This window comes from Mixophyes fleayi, chromosome 12, assembly GCF_038048845.1.
Source record: "Mixophyes fleayi isolate aMixFle1 chromosome 12, aMixFle1.hap1, whole genome shotgun sequence".
Taxonomy (NCBI): Eukaryota; Metazoa; Chordata; class Amphibia; order Anura; family Limnodynastidae; genus Mixophyes; species Mixophyes fleayi.
In genome coordinates, this window is record NC_134413.1 from 32,978,211 (window position 1) to 32,997,394 (window position 19,184).

Genomic DNA, 19,184 nt, shown 5'->3' on the forward strand with positions numbered 1-19,184 from the left:
AAATACACTCCCTGGGCTAGATTTACTAAGCTGCGGGTTTGAAAAAGTGGGGATGTTGCCTATGGCAACCAATCAGATTCTAGCTGTCATTTTGTAGAAGGTACTAAATAAATGAAAGCTAGAATCTGATTGGTTGCTATAGGCAACATCCCCACTTTTTCAAACCTGCAGCATAGTAAATCTAGCCCCCTGAGTTTGTTCATAACCTAAATATGTCTTGTATATATATTGCCTTATGGTAGAAACAATTAAGCCAGTAACAATGTTAAGGTCACTGTCCCTTTACAGTTCTCATTATTGTCTTGGCTTCATTCATTTCAGGTGCAGTCAGAAATAGTAGTTGGACTTGTTGCCTAGCAACCAGGTTGTTGAGCTACAAAGTATTGCTGTCCCCTATAAGCTATATACATAACTTCAAGCAGCTGCCTGCTTTAACCATCTATTGTTATTATGTATTCTGTGCATTGTATATTTTAATACTTCTTATGATTGCATTATATCATGCCTTGTGGGGATTGTAAATCCCAATGTATACACATGAATGTGTGCTTAGACGCAGCAGGACTGTATATCAGCCAGGTTGCACCAGTATGACTATTCAGTTCCAAACTCAGCACCCCTTCAGCACCACCATGGCATTCCAAGTGAGATTTCTTGCTGGACTAAATGTATGGCCTGGTTAGCAACTATTTCTATCGCTCAGGCCAAGTGAAGTGATTTCCCATGTCTGTCCAGCATTAAAGGGGGCATAATGGAGAGGGGACGAGCACATAAGGCAGCATATTATGTGATCTTAATGACCAGCATATTATACAGTCCTAATGGGCAGCAGATTTATATAGCGCAGAATAGAACGTTTTGTGCAATGCCATGCTGCTCGTAACCTTCTCCAGCACCAATACGTCCAGATATAATTTGTTAATCTCAGCTACTTTAAGGTCCAGTTTAGTACTGCAAGAGTTGGAACTGGTCAGAATGTCTTCTTACTCAAAGTAAAATAAATAAGTAGAAAAAACTGTGAAAAATCTTGTTCCTTGGAGTTATAATTGTGCAAACCTTGTGTAAAGTACACATGTGTATCTTATAGTCTTCAAAACACATGTATACTTCACTGAGATAGACTAAGTCATAAGAAGATTATTCCTGGTTAAACCGACACATCACAAACATATGAACATTGGTCTAATCATGAAGATATCTTTGGACAATGAAGGATTAGGAGTTGGGTAGTGTTATGGCTGTAGTAGTATTGTGGCTTATTAGGCCTTCGTATTAGCCAAACCAACGCCATCCTCTTTCGTTTCCCATGTCTTTCTATTTCCAATATTATCAAATCTATATGTGACCGCTCAGTTTTTTCGAATATAAACATTTGCTTCTAGTTGATCTCTGATACCAGTTTTTGTTGATTTATATTTACCGTGTTTATTAGTACATTAAGTGTATGGACATGTAAGTCTGCCATTGATTGGAATATTAGGCCATATCCATATATTAGTATTTGAGACTGTGCTCTCTTTTTATAGAATCTGATTCTCGCCATGCTGGGGGAAGCACTAAACAGTGGTAACTGGAGAGATAGGACTATGGCCTGCAGAGCCCTCTCTCACCTCCATGGAGACATCAGCCGGGTATGTATAAATGTGTACCCATCAGTTACACACAATGATGGTGGTCGTTATGTAGGCTACGCTAATTTTTTTTTATCTTTTATTTTGAGTTAGACTTCAACAGAAGGCACATTGTTTACAATGAAAAAAAGTGTCACAAAACATGTTTACAATCAACAAGACACCTAATGAAATGCTACAGACATGTTATAATTCCCAACAGCATGTATAACAAGGCATCCTGAATGTTTAGCCTTTGAGGAACAATTCAGTACATGCATAAATTTAGGGACACAGGCTAGCACCCCCCATCGCTATCAAACTGATCAACTAAGATTTTTGTACTATCGGTGGGTCACCAGCACACATTCGTAGCTCATACCACTCTGTATTATGGAAGCTTCTCCACACTTGTGTTCGTATGTCTTGCGGTAATAAATCTATTAAGCTTTCCCATGTGTTAAAGAAGTATTCAACTCTACTTTCTTTCTGTAATGAGTTTTCAATCCAATCCATACGAAAAATGTGGTAGAGTTTTTGACGGAAAAGTGCAAATACGGGTGGCTCTTTCTGGGCCCAAACCTGTAAGATGCACTTTCTAGGCTACGCTAATTTTGATGAGAATGCAGCCTCTACATTCACTGAAATAAAGGCAGTGACAATCACTCCTTACTGTCTGGAATCATCTACACCATAAATGATGGTCACATGAGCAGTATTTTATGAGATAAAAGGTAAAGTTCTATATACTGAAGGGGGTGCTCCAAATATGACAATAGGCTGCACTTTAAGGTGACGTTTTTACATTTGCAGACATACGCATTCCTCTTATGAAAATGTCATGCAAAGCATATGTTAAAACAGACTGGGAAAATGCAGAATATGGACATGCTGTATTTTTATGTGTTGTTGTGGAAAGTAGGCACAGTTGCATCTGAAAGCAATGGGCTTCCACTAGCCCTATTGTACCTATTTGACCTATCTCCCGTGTTCCTACATAGAGGCATTGTCAGGATCCTTGCTTTCACAATCCATGGCTAGTGAATCCTCTGGATCATTACCAGGGATAGAATTATTGATTGTAGGGACCCATAGCAGAGTTTGGGTAGGGGCCCGGCGATGCAGCTATAAATTTCTAGGTCCCCCACTCTTGATCAGGCACCATAACCATAAAGGTGTGATCCATGGGTCCTTCCAAGTCTTTCCCTTCAGTTTACAATCTCCAACTACCATTCCAAGATGCTATTTCTCCTTATCTTTCCAAATCAATGTCCAGAGCATCACAGTAACAATTTTAGCTGTCATTGATTCATGGTCTATAGTACTTTACCAAACATCATTCCAGTTCCCCTACAGACCATTGATGGGTCCCCCTTCTCTTCCAGACCAATCACCACTGAGACCTGGCCAGTACAAGCTAACCCTGCTCCTAACCGCCTGCAGCAACTTGTGTTCAGTTTGGTTCTGTCTCCACATTGTCCTGTAGTTCCCGGCAAACCACAGCAGTCTCTTCACAACTCCAGAATAACTTTGAAAAAATAAAAAATAACTTTTTGCTCACAGCCCTGCATGAGGTCTTGTCTTGTCCTGAAGACCTTGTGTGCCTCTGTATCTACTGCTATCACCTCTGCTCCACCTAGCAGAAGTTCTAGTAAGTCAGGAATTAGGGGGAGTGGGTAGTTTAAAGCATGGTAGGTGATACATTCAGGTACAGCAGTTACCACCCTCCCTGGCCATATGATTGTCCCATTCAACTTCTACTTGGCAACTAAAATCAAGTCCAAATTAATATCATGAGGGAATATGTGGATGATAAACTCGAACAAGGTTTTATACAACACTCCACATCCGTTGGAGGTGCTCCCATCTTCTTCGTTGGGAAAATGAACAAGTCTTTACATCAGTGCATCAATTACTGTGCCTAATATTACTCGCTCATACCAATTTTCTGATGTATTAGAATGTTTAAGATTTGGCAAAGTACTTACCAGGCTAGGCCTTAGGGGAACCTATAACCTGGTCTGGGTGGGGAATGGAAGACAGCTTCTGGCTCTCAACCCCTGGCATTGTCCGACTACTCTTCTGGCTCTTGACCCCTGCCTGATCCACAAACTGCCTATCCTGAAATCTACATCTGCCTGTATAGGTGCTTTTATTATTTCTTCAAATTTGGCTTAAGATTTTAATAGATTTCTGCTATTGACAATCATCCACCTTACCTGTATAATTGTTATTCCTTTACAACTTACTCAAGGAATTACAGACATGCAGTGGTGCTTTCATCTCAACATACATAGTATCCAATTCATTAACCTGAACACTGTACACACTGAAAACATGCTTCATGACCCCAATTATATGGGTGTCTCAGTTCTGAAGGCTGTGTGTTTTTACAACTGGACTCTCTATTGCTCTATCCTATTTAAACATACCCCTTTATTTTTGTATCATAACCTGCATGTAATCTAGGGTTAGGAATTCACCTCTAGAACTGAAAGTCCCAGTGACCTGTATTAAATAAATGTTGTGGTCCTCTAGTGATGTTTTTTTCTCCTTTCAGGACGTAAAGAACAAATTAAATCATCTCATGTGGAATGATTGGAACCTTACTGTTCGTTGGGAAGCTGCAAAAGCACTGGGCAAATTGGGTCTGGGGAAGGAGGTACATGACCAGATAAGGTATGGACACCACTGTTCCATCTTAGGGAATCGCAACGAAAATTACTCCCAGTCCTCGGATATCATTTAAAAGCTTTGTATAGATCTAATTCTAATTCAGGAGGAAGCTTTGTTATCTGTTAGGGTACAAAGGCTACTACTAGTAATGCAGAGAAAGCTCTTGTAAATGATGAGACTGACACTAAGTCAGCTGTATATACTTGGATAGGGGCAGGCTCAGTTTCACTCTGGTCTCTAGCATCCAGCCTTCTAGTATGTAAAGTAATGCTTGTGTAGAAATTTGCAGTAGTGTTCAGTTTGGCCAATTCTGCATTTTGTGAAAAATATCCTCTAATAGAACAGGTTCAGTGTAGTTTGCTTTTATTTAATTGTTTTTTGCCTAGAATTTTCTACAAACATATAACTTTATTTAATAGAACACTGTATACTAGAGACTAGAGCCCAGTTAAGACTGAGGCGGCCTCTCTCTAAGTGTATACAGATGACCTGCCAGAGCATAACCATGCCAGCATTTAGGAAACTAATGGGTGCACTGAAATAAATGGGAAAACCTATGTCCATGAAGTGTTAAATTACTAGCCAAATGGTCTAGTCATAGAATAGTCTGACTTCTTAGCACCCTTCTGGAGTTGCCATGTCACGGCTCCCCATCAGCGCTATTGTTTTTTTTAGAACATGAATAGAGATTTAGGGGTATATTTACTAAACTGTGGGTTTGAAAAAGTGGAGATGTTGTCTATAGCAACCAATCAGATTCTAGCTGTCATTTTGTAGAATGTACTAAATAAGATATCTAGAAATGATTGGTTGCTATAGGCAACATCTGCACTTTTTCAAACCCACAGTTTAGATTAGACTAAGGCCCCAGAAATTAAATGCACAATATTTATTACAGATATGTTTCCATAAAATGCAGTAAGGTACAAACCGGATGGTATAGATATAGCACAGGGCTTGCATGAAGATGCAGAAGGCAGATAACAGGAACACGGCTCATGCAAGTGAACATGTAGTTTGTAAAAATCCCTGAGAACAGATGCATCAGGAGCATAACAAGGAACAGCACAGCAACAACAATGACCAGCATGGTACATGGGAAGGAACAGACATAAATAATGAGACACAGGTGTACCATTAACAAGGAGCAGAGATTAGCTCCCACTAGTGAGTGAAAATGTCCATAGTGGAAGAGCAGCACCTCTGGCGTGATGGAGGTACTGCATCCAGGGACACAACCATGGCAAGACTAAAGCTGGGTACACACAGGGCCGGATTAACGGAATGGAGGCCCCTGGGCTAAGGGGGCCCCCATTCCCCCGTGAGGCCCCCCCCATTAGCAGACTGGCCCCCCTGTTAGCTGACCGCCCCCCCGTTAGCTGACCGCCCCCCCCCCCCAAGCGCTTACCTTCTCCTGTCACTGCATTCCTCCTTCTCCGGCACGCTGTAAGCTGCTTACTGAGGAGATCCCGTGACACTCTCGCAAGATTTCCTCAGGAAGGAGATTACTGAGCGCCGGAGAAGGAGGAATGCAGTGACAGAGCTCAGCATTGATCGGGCCGGGGGCGCCCCCGCCCCATCCCGATCAGTAATTCTGCTGAGCTCTGTCAAGGGCCCCCTGGATGCCCGAGGCCCCTGGGCTGTAGCCCAGTTAGACCTCGGGTTAATCCGGCCCTGGGTACACACTACAGAAATTTCAACCAACTTTTTATGCCGAGGCGATTTTACATGCGACCGATGGTCCGATCGCTCGGTCCATGGACTGCATACACACTAGCCTTGTTTTGGACGATAAAGGGAAGAGCGGACGTCCCTTTAGAGACTTTTTACAGCCATGTTGTCGTGAGCAATGACTGTAATATCATACTCACTGTTGTGGATCGGTCGGAAGTTTATACACACTAAACAGCGGAAACGAGATTGGAACGAAAAATATTAAACGGTACGGCCAGCCAAATGAGGCAACAATCGTCCATTTGGGCAGACTTTCGACCATCGTGTCACTGCACACACTGACCCGACTTTTGAACGAGCGGTCGTATGTCGGCTGATTTAGCCGATTATTGGATGAAAACTGTGTAGTGTGTACTCAGCTTAACACAGTTCTAAACAGGAGCTGCAGAAGGCAAGCAGCATCCTATAGGGAGATGCTGTAAAGCAGATCTTAACAAGCAGTAAATTAAACATAATCAAAATGTTAACAAATGGGACATGTAAGCACATAAAGAAATGCAGGATCACTTGGCTAGTAATGGAACACTCCTTGCACAGAGCTTTTCACTTTAATTTCAGTGTGCCCATTCATTTCAGTGGGTTATTAGTGCACCGTTGGAAACACCATTGAAATGAATGAGCACATTATTTTTTTGCATTTTGTATACTTTTTTAATCTCAGTGGTTTTAAACTAATTTCAAGTGTTTGAAACCAGTGAATTTTTGGGGGGTGATTTTCAAGATCGATGCAAAAAATCAATCTTTCCTAAATTTACCTGTACTTATCGCAGATAAATAAGGGATTTCAGTGATTTTGCCAATTCTCAATTTTGTATAAAGTGCTCTTGGTTCCTCTTGAACACCTGTAAAATTCACAGCTTTATCTTTGGAGAAGAAAAATACCTTTCAGCCCTCCATTAAAGAAGGAATGGCCTTTAAAATGCACCAATCTCCACCCTGTAAGAATCTCATTTAAATATTCTTCCTCTGTAAAAATCTTGTATGCCTAGAACCATACTCAGCAGAAACACCCCGGCCTGACCAGATCCGCCTATCAAGCTAAATTTTGAAACACTAAAGGTGATGCCATCTAGGACTATCATGTGCTTCCCTGTATACCGGCTACATTAGGGAAAATATAGGCAGAAATTACATGAGCACTGTGGGAGGTACATGGTTTGTACTTTGCAGTTCAATATGTGTGAGCAAATCTCAGGCTGTCCGCATATAATTAGCATAATGTACCTATGGTTGCTGCATTGCACCTAATGTTTCTTGCAGTTGAAACAGGGTATTATTATTATTATTATTATTATTATTATTATTATTATTATTATATTATTATCACTTCCAGGAAGCACTTGGAGTGTGATAGTTGGAAATCAAAAGTGGAAGCCTTGTCTCTCATTGGACGGGTCCGGATTATGACAGCTCAGCTGTTCCCAGGATTCTTGCAGTGCTTTACTAATGACGTTGTAGCTGTCCGCAGGCAGGCCTGTCAGACTGCTGGTGTACTTCAGACTAAAGATGAGATGGTGAGTGTACAGAGGACATAGTGACACAATTTTCCCAGGGAATCACATAAAGCAGGAATAATAATCTGAAAATGGGGGGGCAGACTTTAAACCATCCATGTGTGTATGGGCTCAGCCTCTTATGGAGGGCAAACATGTAACATTTGTGTCCAGAGTAACCCATGAACATTTGGTAAGGTAAAGCTCATGGAATCTTTCCTTCCATGCTTAGTTTAGTGTATAATACAGTATAACTACTAGTGTACATGATAGGATATTACAAGTCACAGATGTCTTTTGTGACCATATAAAGTGGACATAGGCTGAGTGAGGTTTTTTTTATACAGGACATGGATCTCTGAGATGACTTCTAATATCCTTATAATCTACAGATGGGGATATGTTATTCCTTATAATACACCCATGTGCTACCTAAAGAGTAATGATCTACTGATTGATGTGGTAACAGCCCTGTCATCTATACATATTATTTCTCTCAGTTGTATCTAAGAACAAAAACTGCTGTCCGATGCCTCTGTGGTGAGCCATGCACTGTGGAAATCAATTAATTTCATAGGAAAAGAATATTATACTTTAAGAAACGCGATGTTTCATATTCAAACTTGATGTGTCCAATACATGAAGGATACTGCTTGACGTTAACAAGGAAACATGTGACAATCCCCCCTGACATTTTATCCACTCAAAGGCAGTGTTGCATTGGCCTCTATGAAATATATTTAATGGCATTCCTGCAGAACAATCAACAAAGCAGCCCCATTCCTATTAATAAAGGCACAAATGCAGAGAAATAATGCCTAATATGAGGGACAATATATTATGGCAAAATTAAAACAGAAAATTATTATCATTGGTATCTTTATTTATAATGTGCCAACATCATACTCTGCAGATCTATATCTTATGATAATAAGGAGATGCAAAAAAGCCCCAGAACTTACAATCTAAAGAGCTTACTTAATGTACATTTACTCTGCGAAAACATACAGTATTAAGTAGGCAAGCTTTGACTATCCTGTGTTGTTGTAGCTAGGAGTTGTAGTTGTAGTTTACCAGCTGTTGTAAATCACTGGGTTGCCTAGTCTTGGTTTATAGGGAAAACAGCCCTGTGGTTGTTATGTCTGTAACTATCGTTACCAATAAAGATTGTCCAGTGCGATCAATGTGGTTCCAACGCACAAAGAGATTTAATATATAAAAAATATAACAAAGTATAACCGATACATATGCTTGCGCACTGGATCCAGCTCAACAATCCTTAAGTCTGTGTTGTCAAAGAGTGTTACTGTATCAGTAGCCTGTTTATATACAGTTTGGTTTGAAGAAAACAGTGATAATGTACACAAAGATTACACTAAGAGAGTTCTTCATTGGTTCAGGGTTCAAGATAGTTCAGTACAATGCAGGTCATAGGTCAGTTCAGACGATGCTTCTCCAAAGGTGGGGGCAACTTACTCCAACAGCTGTGTGTGTCTTGCCTCAGGGAACCAACGAAAATCTGGTTTAAACTAACCCATTAACAGAGTATTAATCTTATACTAATCATAACTAGCGATCGTAATGTGCAGTCGCTTATCCGATGATACCGGATTTCTGCTGGTGACCAAACACAATAGATTTCTTATGACCTGAACCTTAAATATCTTTAATGTAGTTTACCTTTGTGTAGTAAAATCTCTAAGGGCTAGATTTACTAAGCTGCGGGTTTGAAAAAGTGGGGATGTTGCCTATAGCAACCAATCAGATTCTACCTTTCATTTATTTAGCACTTTCTACAAAATGACAGCTAGAATCTGATTGGATGCTATAGGCAACATCCCCACTTTTTCAAATCCGCAGCTTAGTAAATCTAGCCCTAAATCTTTTATATTAATAATAAAAGAATGTGAGTTGAAACTTTATTATAAGTGACCTATTTACAAATGTAGGTGTGAATGTAAGTGTATTTACTTTGTTTTCCTATGTGATTGCATAATTAGCTACAGTACGTCGTCCCGTACGAATAGCAATTGCATAGGAAAACATTACAATCGGAATTTATTAATTTAGAACAACTTCATCCAATTATTTGACTTCGACATGGTGTTATTTCATCAGACTTATGGTATTCTTCATCTAGGTCATGAACTGCCTCTACCAGCTAATTCAGAATGATCCAGTGTGGAAAATCCAAGCACATGCAATCAAAGGTTAGTAGCTGACCCAGTCATTATATTTCTGATTTGTATGTGGATGTTCTAGCTAAACTGGGAATTTATTTATTCTATGTCACATTAAAGTGTACACGTCGACACAGTGGATGCACATATTTTTTCTACCAATCCATTCACTAGGAAATAGTGACATGCCTCACTGATGTCACAAGTGGATAGGCTGCAAATCCTAAGCTTGTCTTTTGATTGGCTATAAAACAAATATATTGCTGAATACTAGCCAAGTATCTCATATTTGTTTCAGGACTACAATATTATTACAAAATGTTATATATTACAATAGTATATAAACATTGGTACCCAGTAGTGAACCCTGATTGTTTTTTTAACCCTAGCTTTAGGTAAAATAGGGCATATTACACCTCGTGTGAGAGAGCTTCTGTTGTGGGCTATGAGGGCTGAGCATCCAGGAGTACGAATAGAGGCCTATCGCTGCGTCGTTCTACTGCACTTGTGTGACTCTGAAGTTCAACACGTTCTACAGGACAGGCTGATACTGGAGTCCCATGAGCTCGCCAGTAGGTGAGTTTATTACAGAACCACTTTCTCAGTTACTGTCTATACGCTGCACTCTTCAGTACTACTGATAAGTGTTTACCATTTAACGTTGAGATGCCTTAACCCTCAGTGAGGAGGACATAGGTTACAGTCTCATAAAAATGTGTTCAGCCCACAAAATGTCTCAGAGTAAGTTTAGAAGTGTTGAATGGGAGCGGTGTTGGATTACCTGCAAGGCAACATAAGCCTTCGCCAAGGTTCTATAGGGTATAAGTACAACTGGTCACTAACAAGGGTGCTGGATTACTGAGTTGAATGGGAGGATGGTTGTGATATGTTCCTTGGAGTTTGTGCCGTGAGGAAAACATACCTCCCTAATGTCTCTATTTTGGTGGGCCAGTCCCGATTTGCAGACCTCAGATTGGTTGGCACTTACACAGAATTGGATGGAGCTCTCAGAAAGTGGGAGTGCTTGGTAAATCAGGGTCAGTGTTTGGACAGATTAGGGTGGGACTTATTTTGTTCTGATTTTGCACTGATGAATGTTGGGAGATATGGGAGGGAGTTCCTTCCTCTACTCCAGACATGCAATACAAAGTCTTAATACAAGTCTGAAAGGGATTACAACTGAGAGAAATAGGAATACATATACTGCTGGGCATAGGAGGCAACTTTATAAAATGATTGAGGTTACTCACATTACTTCTCCCACATGACTGAAAAATTCCATGCACAGACATGTTCAGTGCGACAGCAGCGCAAATCCTTGGGGTGCGTATGCACCCACACAGCGGCTCCTAGGCTGCTGGGTACAAGCATTTACCATTCGAACCATATACTAAGGCCTGACCTGGGCTTGTTTTAAAGTGAAACTGTTACCTACACACAAATGCACATTAACAGACAACACATAACTATACATATGTTTACATATAATGTGTGTTTCAGCTTTATAGTTTCTTTTTTAGTGTCGGCATGAAGTTAACAATCTTATGGGCAACTATGAGTGTGCACGAGTAATAATGAGGGAGTGAACAACCCATGTACTGCCAGGAGCATGCTCACTGTGCTCAAGAAACACCCGTGACATCATCAAGCTGCCAGCTTTCAGAACATTGGCTCTCAATGATCACATGAAATAAGTGTGACAGGAACGTCTGCCCTCACAGACAGCTAATTTCTATGCCTAAAGCATCTAAAACCAGGGATGAGCGGGCTCGGATTTCGCTAATCCGAGCCCACCTAAACAGTGCAGATCCGACGGGATCCGAGCACTGTTCGGGTATTTCCGGCGGCGAAATTAGTCCAAAACGAGGCTATGACATCCAAGTCTCGCGTCGGATCTCGCGAGACTCGGATGTCATAAATTCCCCGCTTGCGGCCGCCATCTTCTTTCTGGCTGAGATCAGGGAAGAGGGAGGTTGTAGTGTAGTGGTGCTCCTGTGTCCTGTGTCCTGCTTAATCCAGTGGTTAGTTAGTTTCTCCTGTGCTCTGTTCTGTTGATCAGTCCAGTGGTGCTTTTGTCCTGTGCTCTGTGCTGCTGAGTCCATTGGTGCTTTGGCCAGTGCTCTGTCCTGCTGAGTCCAGTGGTGCTTTTGTCCTGTGCTCTGTCCTGCTGAGTCCAGTGGTGCTTTTGTCCTGCTGAGTCCAGTGGTGCTTTGGCCAGTGCTCTGTCCTGCTGAGTCCAGTGGTGCTTTTGTCCTGTGCTCTGTCCTGCTGAGTCCAGTGGTGCTTTTGTCCTGCTGAGTCCAGTGGTGCTTTGGCCAGTGCTCTGTCCTGCTGAGTCCAGTGGTGCTTTTGTCCTGTGCTCTGTCCTGCTGAGTCCAGTGGTGCTTTTGTCCTGTGCTCTGTCCTGCTGAGTCCAGTGGTGCTTTGGCCAGTGCTCTGTCCTGCTGAGTCCAGTGGTGCTTTTGTCCTGTGCTCTGTCCTGCTGAGTCCAGTGGTGCTTTGGCCAATGCTCTGTCCTGCTGAGTCCAGTGGTGCTTTTGTCCTGTGCTTTGTTCTGCTAAGTCCATAGTTATTTTAAAATTATTAAAAAAATCATAAAAAAAAATATAGAAAACTAATTAAAAAAAAATGTAAAAAAAATTATACAAAAATAATTTTAAAAAAATTATTTAAAAAGTATAAAAAAAATTCTAGTGCAATATATTCTTGCAGTCCAGAAATATTAGTACTGCAATATTTACCTATTTCCGTGTTGTGCAAGGTTCTCCAGCCGTTTGAACTTTCCACACGAGAAGTCAGTTCCGACACTGCCAGCTTGAGTCAGGTGATTCCCCTGATCAGGCTGTTGCAGAAGCAGCTGGAGAAAGTGAGGGAGGAGCTGGTAAACCATTGCGATTACACCAAGCATGTAGCTCTTGTGGATGAAGCCCTTCATAAGCTTTGCCAGGATCCGAGGGTGGTCACTCTTTTAAAGTCAGAGAAATACATTCTGGCCACCGTGCTGGATCCTCGGTTTAAAGCGTATGTTGTGTCTCTGTTTCCGGCGGACACAAGTCTACAGCGGTGCAAAGACCTGCTGGTCAGGAGATTGTCCTCTGAAGAGGACCGTGACATGCCAACAGCTCCTCCATTTTCTTCAACACCTGTGGCTGCGAGGAAAAAGCTAAGTTTTCCTAAACGACCCGCTGGCGGGGATGCTGAGAACATCTGGTCCGGACTGAAGGACCTGCCAACCATTGCAGACATGTCTACTCTCGCTGCATTGGATGCTGTCACTATTGAAAAAATGGTGGAGGATTACTTTGCTGACACCATCCAAGTAGACATGTCAGACAGTCCTTACTTGTACTGGCAGGAAAAAAAGGCAGTTTGGAAGCCCCTGTACAAACTGGCTCTATTTTACCTGAGTTGTCCCCCCTCCAGTGTGTACTCCGAAAGAGTTTTTAGTGCAGCGGGGAACCTGGTCAGTGAGCGGCGAAGGAGGTTCATAAAAATGAATGATCAATTCTTCAATCAAGACCAGCACTGGCCTCCAGAGCCTACAGAGGGACCTGTGGTTGTGGAGTCCAGCGGTGACGAATTGATAATGTGTGAGGATGAGGAAGTACACACTGAAGGGGGCGAGGAATCAGAGGATGAGGATGAGGATGACATCTTGCCTCAGTAGAGCCAGTTTAGTTTGTACAGGGAGAGATGAATAGCTTTTTTTGTGTGGGGGCCCAAACAAACCAATCATTTCAGCCACAGTAGTTTGGTAGGCCCTGTCGCTGAAATGATTGGTTTGTTAAAGTGTGCATGTCCTATTTCAACAACATAAGGGTGGGTGGGAGGGCCCAAGGCCAATTCCATATTGCACCTCTTTTTTTTCTTTGCCAGCTCGTTTTGTGGGGGTCCAAACAAACCAATCATTTCAGCCACAGTTTTGTAGGCCCTGTCGCTGAAATGATTGGTTTGTTAAAGTGCGCATGTCCTATTTCAACAACATCAGGGTGGGTGAGAGGGCCCATGGACAATTCCATCTTGCAACTCTTTTTTTGGCATTATGTGCTCTTTGGGGCCTAGTTTTTCAAACTGCCATCCTGTCTGCCACTGCAGTGCCACTCCTAGATGGGACACCTAAATCCCTTGGTCCTGTTGTATCCACACCAGCAACATCCTCCACGATCTCGATCAGAGATAGTCCTGCAGTCCAGAAATATTAGTACCAGAGATTAAACTACGTTCACTGTTCCTGCAGTCCAGAAATATTAGTACCAGAGATTAAACTACGTTCACTGTTCCTGCAGTCCAGAAATATTAGTACCAGAGATTAAACTACGTTCACTGTTCCTGCAGTCCAGAAATATTAGTACCAGAGATTAAACTACGTTCACTGTTTCTGATTGGTTTGTTAAAGTGCAAATGTCCTATTTCAACAACATCAGGGTGGGTGCGAGGGCCCAAGGACAATTCCATCTTGCACCTCTAGCAAACTCTTGCAAACTGCCATCCTGTCTGCCACTGCAGTGCCACTCCTAGATGGGCCACGTGTTTGTGCCGCCCACTTGTGTCGCTTAAATTAGACATCCAGCTACCTCGGTGCAACCTTTTGGACTAAAAACAATATTGTGAGGTGTGAGGTGTTCAGAATAGACTGGAAATTAGTGGAAATGAATGTTATTGAGCTTAATAATAGTGTAGGAGTGAGAAAAAAAACAAAAATATGAATTTTAGCACTTTTTATGCTTTTTTTAAAAAAAATCAGAACCCAAAACCCTAAATCATAACCAAAACCTTTCGTGGGGTGTTTTGGCAAAACAAATCAGAACCCAAAACCCCAAAAGTGGCCGGTGCACACCCCTATCTATAACACAGGCATGGAGGAGCACAGTTTTATATATGATTTTTCTCAAGAATGTTATGTGTATTAATAATGTTATATTTTAATGAGGCTTTTATTTCAGGCTATACCATTAAATTTAAAACCGCATAATAGGTACACTTTCAAAATTAGGGTTTTCTATCTATTTAGGGTGGTGAAACAAACGTTGACTGCTTTAAACATGGAGCACACTGGTAATCAGGAGATGATCTTAATGATCAAGCAACAGGTACGTGTTAAGGAAATTCCGTCCACAATGAGTTATTGACTTACACAGTGCACAGGTGTCACTGCAGTAACCAATAGCAACCAAACATTTAGTTTCATTGTCTAATTTAGGTTATGGTAGATAGAGCAGCGCTATTGATTGGTTACTTCGTGTTACTGCATAGTTTTCAGTAAATAACCCCACTGTGCCATTAAAGTGAGAGAGAAAATGATGTGAAAACTTTTATTTATTCATATGTCTGAACATAGTAAATATATGGTTTACTGACATATTATTTAACACATTCTGTGAGTTGGCATTTTGATACTCCGGAAGTGGTCGAGAGCAGGAAAAGAGGTAACAAACACAACCCCACCAGTTAGCTCATAGCCTTCACAGAATAAAATGAATGTATGTCTAGCCTAATCATCCCCCTGTGCTTGGCACAATTAAACAAATAACATTTTGCCGTTACAATCCCTGTAATGCACAGAGTGACCATTACACTAGATTTGAATAGGGCAGCTCTGTGCACTAACCCCATTCCTACCTACTACAATCCTTAATTACCCACTTGCCAGCTATGTATGGCAACAATTAATCTAGAGATAAGGGTCTCTCTCAACAATCATGAACCCCATTTGTTCTGTTTTTCCCAGATGCCAAAGCTGTGCCAGAAGGAAGTATTGTTTCCCAAAGTTTTGAAGTTGAATGAGGCTCAGGAATCGGGACACAAAGAGATGAAACGGCGGCTGAAGAACACTCCCAGCTGCAGGCACAAGTTCCAAGAACCTGGATTTATCTGGGATGAAGCTGACAAGGAGCTCACAGGTATTGTGGTGATAAACACCATTTCACTTTCTGACTAGCATAATTTAAAAACTAAGCTTAGTTGCCTATATTATAAAATGATCTTTGTTAATACTTGGTAGCTTCAGTCTAGTTGGCAGATAAGTTTTCTTCTAAATGTTGTGCTATACGGGTACAGGTGCCACCTCATAGGACAAACGCTACTGATATTAAAACAAGTGACACCAGTGATTATTTTATGCCTGCGGTGCTAACACAGATAATACACTTGGATGGAAAGTGAATGCAGAATTCTCCAATGCCTGTTAATAACGATTTTATGAACATTTACTGGCAAACAAGTTTTACTGACCATAATCTCATTTTAGTTTAACAAGTATAAAAAATATTGAACAATATAAAGATAATGGAGATCAGGGATTGGTAATACGCACTTCATAACCACATTTACACAGAAAACCACTTATCTGGAGAATGTTATAGGCTGTTTATTAGTGTCACTATGTCAATTTTTACTGATACATTTTATGCTTTTTTTTAAATTTATTTTTAAGGAGCAAATGAATAGGATGAGAATAACTTAATGCATCATCCATTATGTTGGGAATAGAACAATCAATATTTGTAGTTCTGTCATCATAGTACTTAGTTTCTTATTGTAGATCCATGCAATATATTTGTGCTCTTTTAATGCTGCACTACCATCTACTGGTTATATTTTACTTGACTCCTCTGTATCCAGAGCCCCAGGGACTGCCCAGTGCAGCAGTTTTTAATGCAGCTCCATCGCTATTCTCACAGGAGGACCGTGCAGAAGCCAAAATCACACTTTTAAACTGGAAACCGCAATTGATTTGCTCCCTCTGTATTACAGAGCCGGGAAAGATGGCTGCATAGAAAAGCACCCAGGGCTCCGAGCAGAGGAGCAATCAAGTTAGAGAAATGTTTTGAATAGGTGGTAGCTTTAAAATTATCATGAGATCATGCAACTTAATTGCATCTCCTTAGACCACTTTTATGAAGAACACAGGAAGACACTTTGGCTTTGTATTGGTGTGTCTAGATGGACTATTCAGTGCACTTCAATGTACACGCCTACTTTCTGCTTATTGGAGAGGCATCTGTCAAATTAAAAGCCAGACCTCCTACCACTATAGAGCCACCCATTGCATTAACTAACTTTTCAGCCAGTCGGTGTGCTCTCTGTTCAGAAGCCAATAGCGATAGAGACAACTAATCCATATAGAACATACATACACTCCACGTTACCAGAATACTGTACTTCCCTGCAAGGGTAAAATGCTGTGCAGTTCTAAAGTATAGAGTATAAGATGATATAATGTAGACTACAAAACCATGTGCCTATCCAAAGTGCTGCTAGTTGTACAGAACAGAATGTGATGCTATGAAATACGCTTGATGTGCGTACATTATTCTGAAGAGAAGCGTGAAGGGATCATAACTAGGAACCTGTAGGTTCTTCTCCTAAAATATATGCATCTGAGAAAGGAATCTTATTTGGAAGCACCAGGAAGGTTTAATTTTAGGCAATTGGACAAAGTTTTTTCTCTTGGGCTAAAGTTGTCCTTTATTATTGTTATTGATAGGAAAAAGCTGCACATCAACAATGTCTGGATCAGGGTTCAGGAGCACATATTCTGAACTGCAGGTATAGTATGTTTCTGTTTTGTTAATGGACACGCACACAGTTACACTACACATTGATGGCTCTTTATCCTCTTAACAAAAAGTAACACTGAATGTGATTTCTCCGATTAATATAGCATTTTCTTCTCTCCTTTCACCTGGGTGTTATGAAAACATTTTATGATTTATTATACGGAGCTTTTGGATAGGATCAGAGCACTTTATTTTATTTCCTGTTCATTCATTATGTCCCCGGGTTGGTAGGGATAGAACAATCTATCATAGTTGATCAGTATGATCACAGCAGCACAGATTACTTCAGGAGGCACGTGCTGATATTGTGGGAGGCGGTGTCCTGTCTACATGTGTTTATAGTGAGCTCAGGGCTGCATGGGACTGGGGCAATGAGAAGGGGAATGAAGACTAGTCGGTCAGGTAGGGGAAGGAGGGAAGGTGCAGGGTTCTCCAAAAGCACAGAGCAATGATGTGAGATTCTTGTCATGGCAGGAGATAGTAGTCTTATACCAGGGGTAGGCAACCTGCGGCTCTCCAGGTGTTGTGAAACTACAAGTCTCAGCATGCTTTGCCAGTAGATAACCAGCAGATAGGTGGCAAGGCATGCAGTTACATGCACCCCTGTCTTTACAAACCTCTACATGAAATGAAGTTCATACAGACATTTGTTAACGCTTTAAAAATATTGAGTTAAAAGTCTAAGCAAGTTTAAGGGCTATATTTTTTATTACTAAACTTTAGATTTGTTTAAATCCCCCCCCCCATTATTGCGAAAATTAGACCAACAATCATTGAAATACAAACATGGGCAGTGCCTTATTATAGAAGGAAGTTATTTTTTTCCTCTAGCATCAAGTCTACTGGTGTTAAAGATCTTAATTTTGAGGCAACATGCCTTATTTGAAGACCGTTTGGTTTCAATGTTGCCTGGGGCGGGAGATTATGAATTAATGACTGTTTAAGGTTATAAAATCACAAAAATATAACGTGTAAGGGGACTGGAATACAGCTTAAGTAAGACCACAGTATTCTAAATTCTTTTTTTTAGGCACTAGTGGATGATGAATCAAGGCCAATGTCACAGCAAGCAGTAAACATACAACAGAGTACATCTGAGACATCCAGTACCACAGCACAGCAAAACATATTCCGATCAACCCCAAGATGAAAATACTTTCTGAAACAAAGCCACAACATTAAAGGGCCTTCAGCACTGTAAAATAGGAGAGTGGATTGGTGAAGATTAAACAAAACTTTGAAAGGGTCTCTGACCCTATAACTTTATTTTCCCTTTGTATTTGTCTTATGTAAATATTAACTGACAGTTTCTATTATAGTGCTATCAAGTCTGTTTAAATAGTACTCTATTCAGTAGAGTTTACATTGTTTGACTTCTCTTCTCGATCATTCATCTATCGGCCAGAGATGTTCTCAGTCCTATTAAAGCTTGATGTTCCTTTTGCAAAACTATAACTTGGGGACTAGTGGTAAGGCATGTGTGTGTTACATCATTGGGAGTGGGGTATGACATTGTAGGGGATATCTCCAGCTACCAGGGCAAAAAACATGACCGGGAGTTGTACAGAGGGATAACAAAATTATGCAAAGCAGAATCCTTGTTACCATATTAATTGATCCATTGCAGATAATAATTTATATGGTCTAATAGGCTGGGTTTGCTAAAAATATTACAGCATCTAAAAACAAACACTTAACGTACCTGGTTTAAGCAGTACCTCGGGTATGTTATGAGGATATCAGTGCAACGAACCTGCTCATTGGGGAAACTTGTTTAAAAGGGGCATTTACCTCAACTGGAAGGCCGCCATGTAATGTGCAACCAAATGTCATAAGTAAAAGAAAAAACAATTGGGTGTCATATCATTTACTTGTAAACTTTAATGAGGCTTTGATCATTGAGTCCAGTTTACTTAACCGGTTCTGGTCAGG

At 40.9% G+C, this 19,184-nt stretch overlaps 1 protein-coding gene across 1 annotated transcript in view; it reads left to right on the forward strand.

Moving 5' to 3' along the window:
- The window catches only part of HEATR4 (HEAT repeat containing 4), a 38,604-nt gene extending 20,086 nt beyond the window's left edge, over window positions 1-18,518 (forward strand). The window contains exons 9-17 of the mRNA XM_075192275.1: window positions 1,527-1,631; window positions 4,171-4,289; window positions 7,354-7,534; window positions 9,654-9,723; window positions 10,083-10,269; window positions 14,705-14,783; window positions 15,422-15,593; window positions 17,180-17,241; window positions 18,283-18,518. Of these exons, the coding sequence (XP_075048376.1) occupies window positions 1,527-1,631; window positions 4,171-4,289; window positions 7,354-7,534; window positions 9,654-9,723; window positions 10,083-10,269; window positions 14,705-14,783; window positions 15,422-15,593; window positions 17,180-17,241; window positions 18,283-18,402 (1,095 nt within the window). The 3' untranslated portion in view covers window positions 18,403-18,518. The remainder of the gene's footprint in view (window positions 1-1,526; window positions 1,632-4,170; window positions 4,290-7,353; window positions 7,535-9,653; window positions 9,724-10,082; window positions 10,270-14,704; window positions 14,784-15,421; window positions 15,594-17,179; window positions 17,242-18,282) is intronic.
- Window positions 18,519-19,184: the final 666 nt, after the last annotated feature.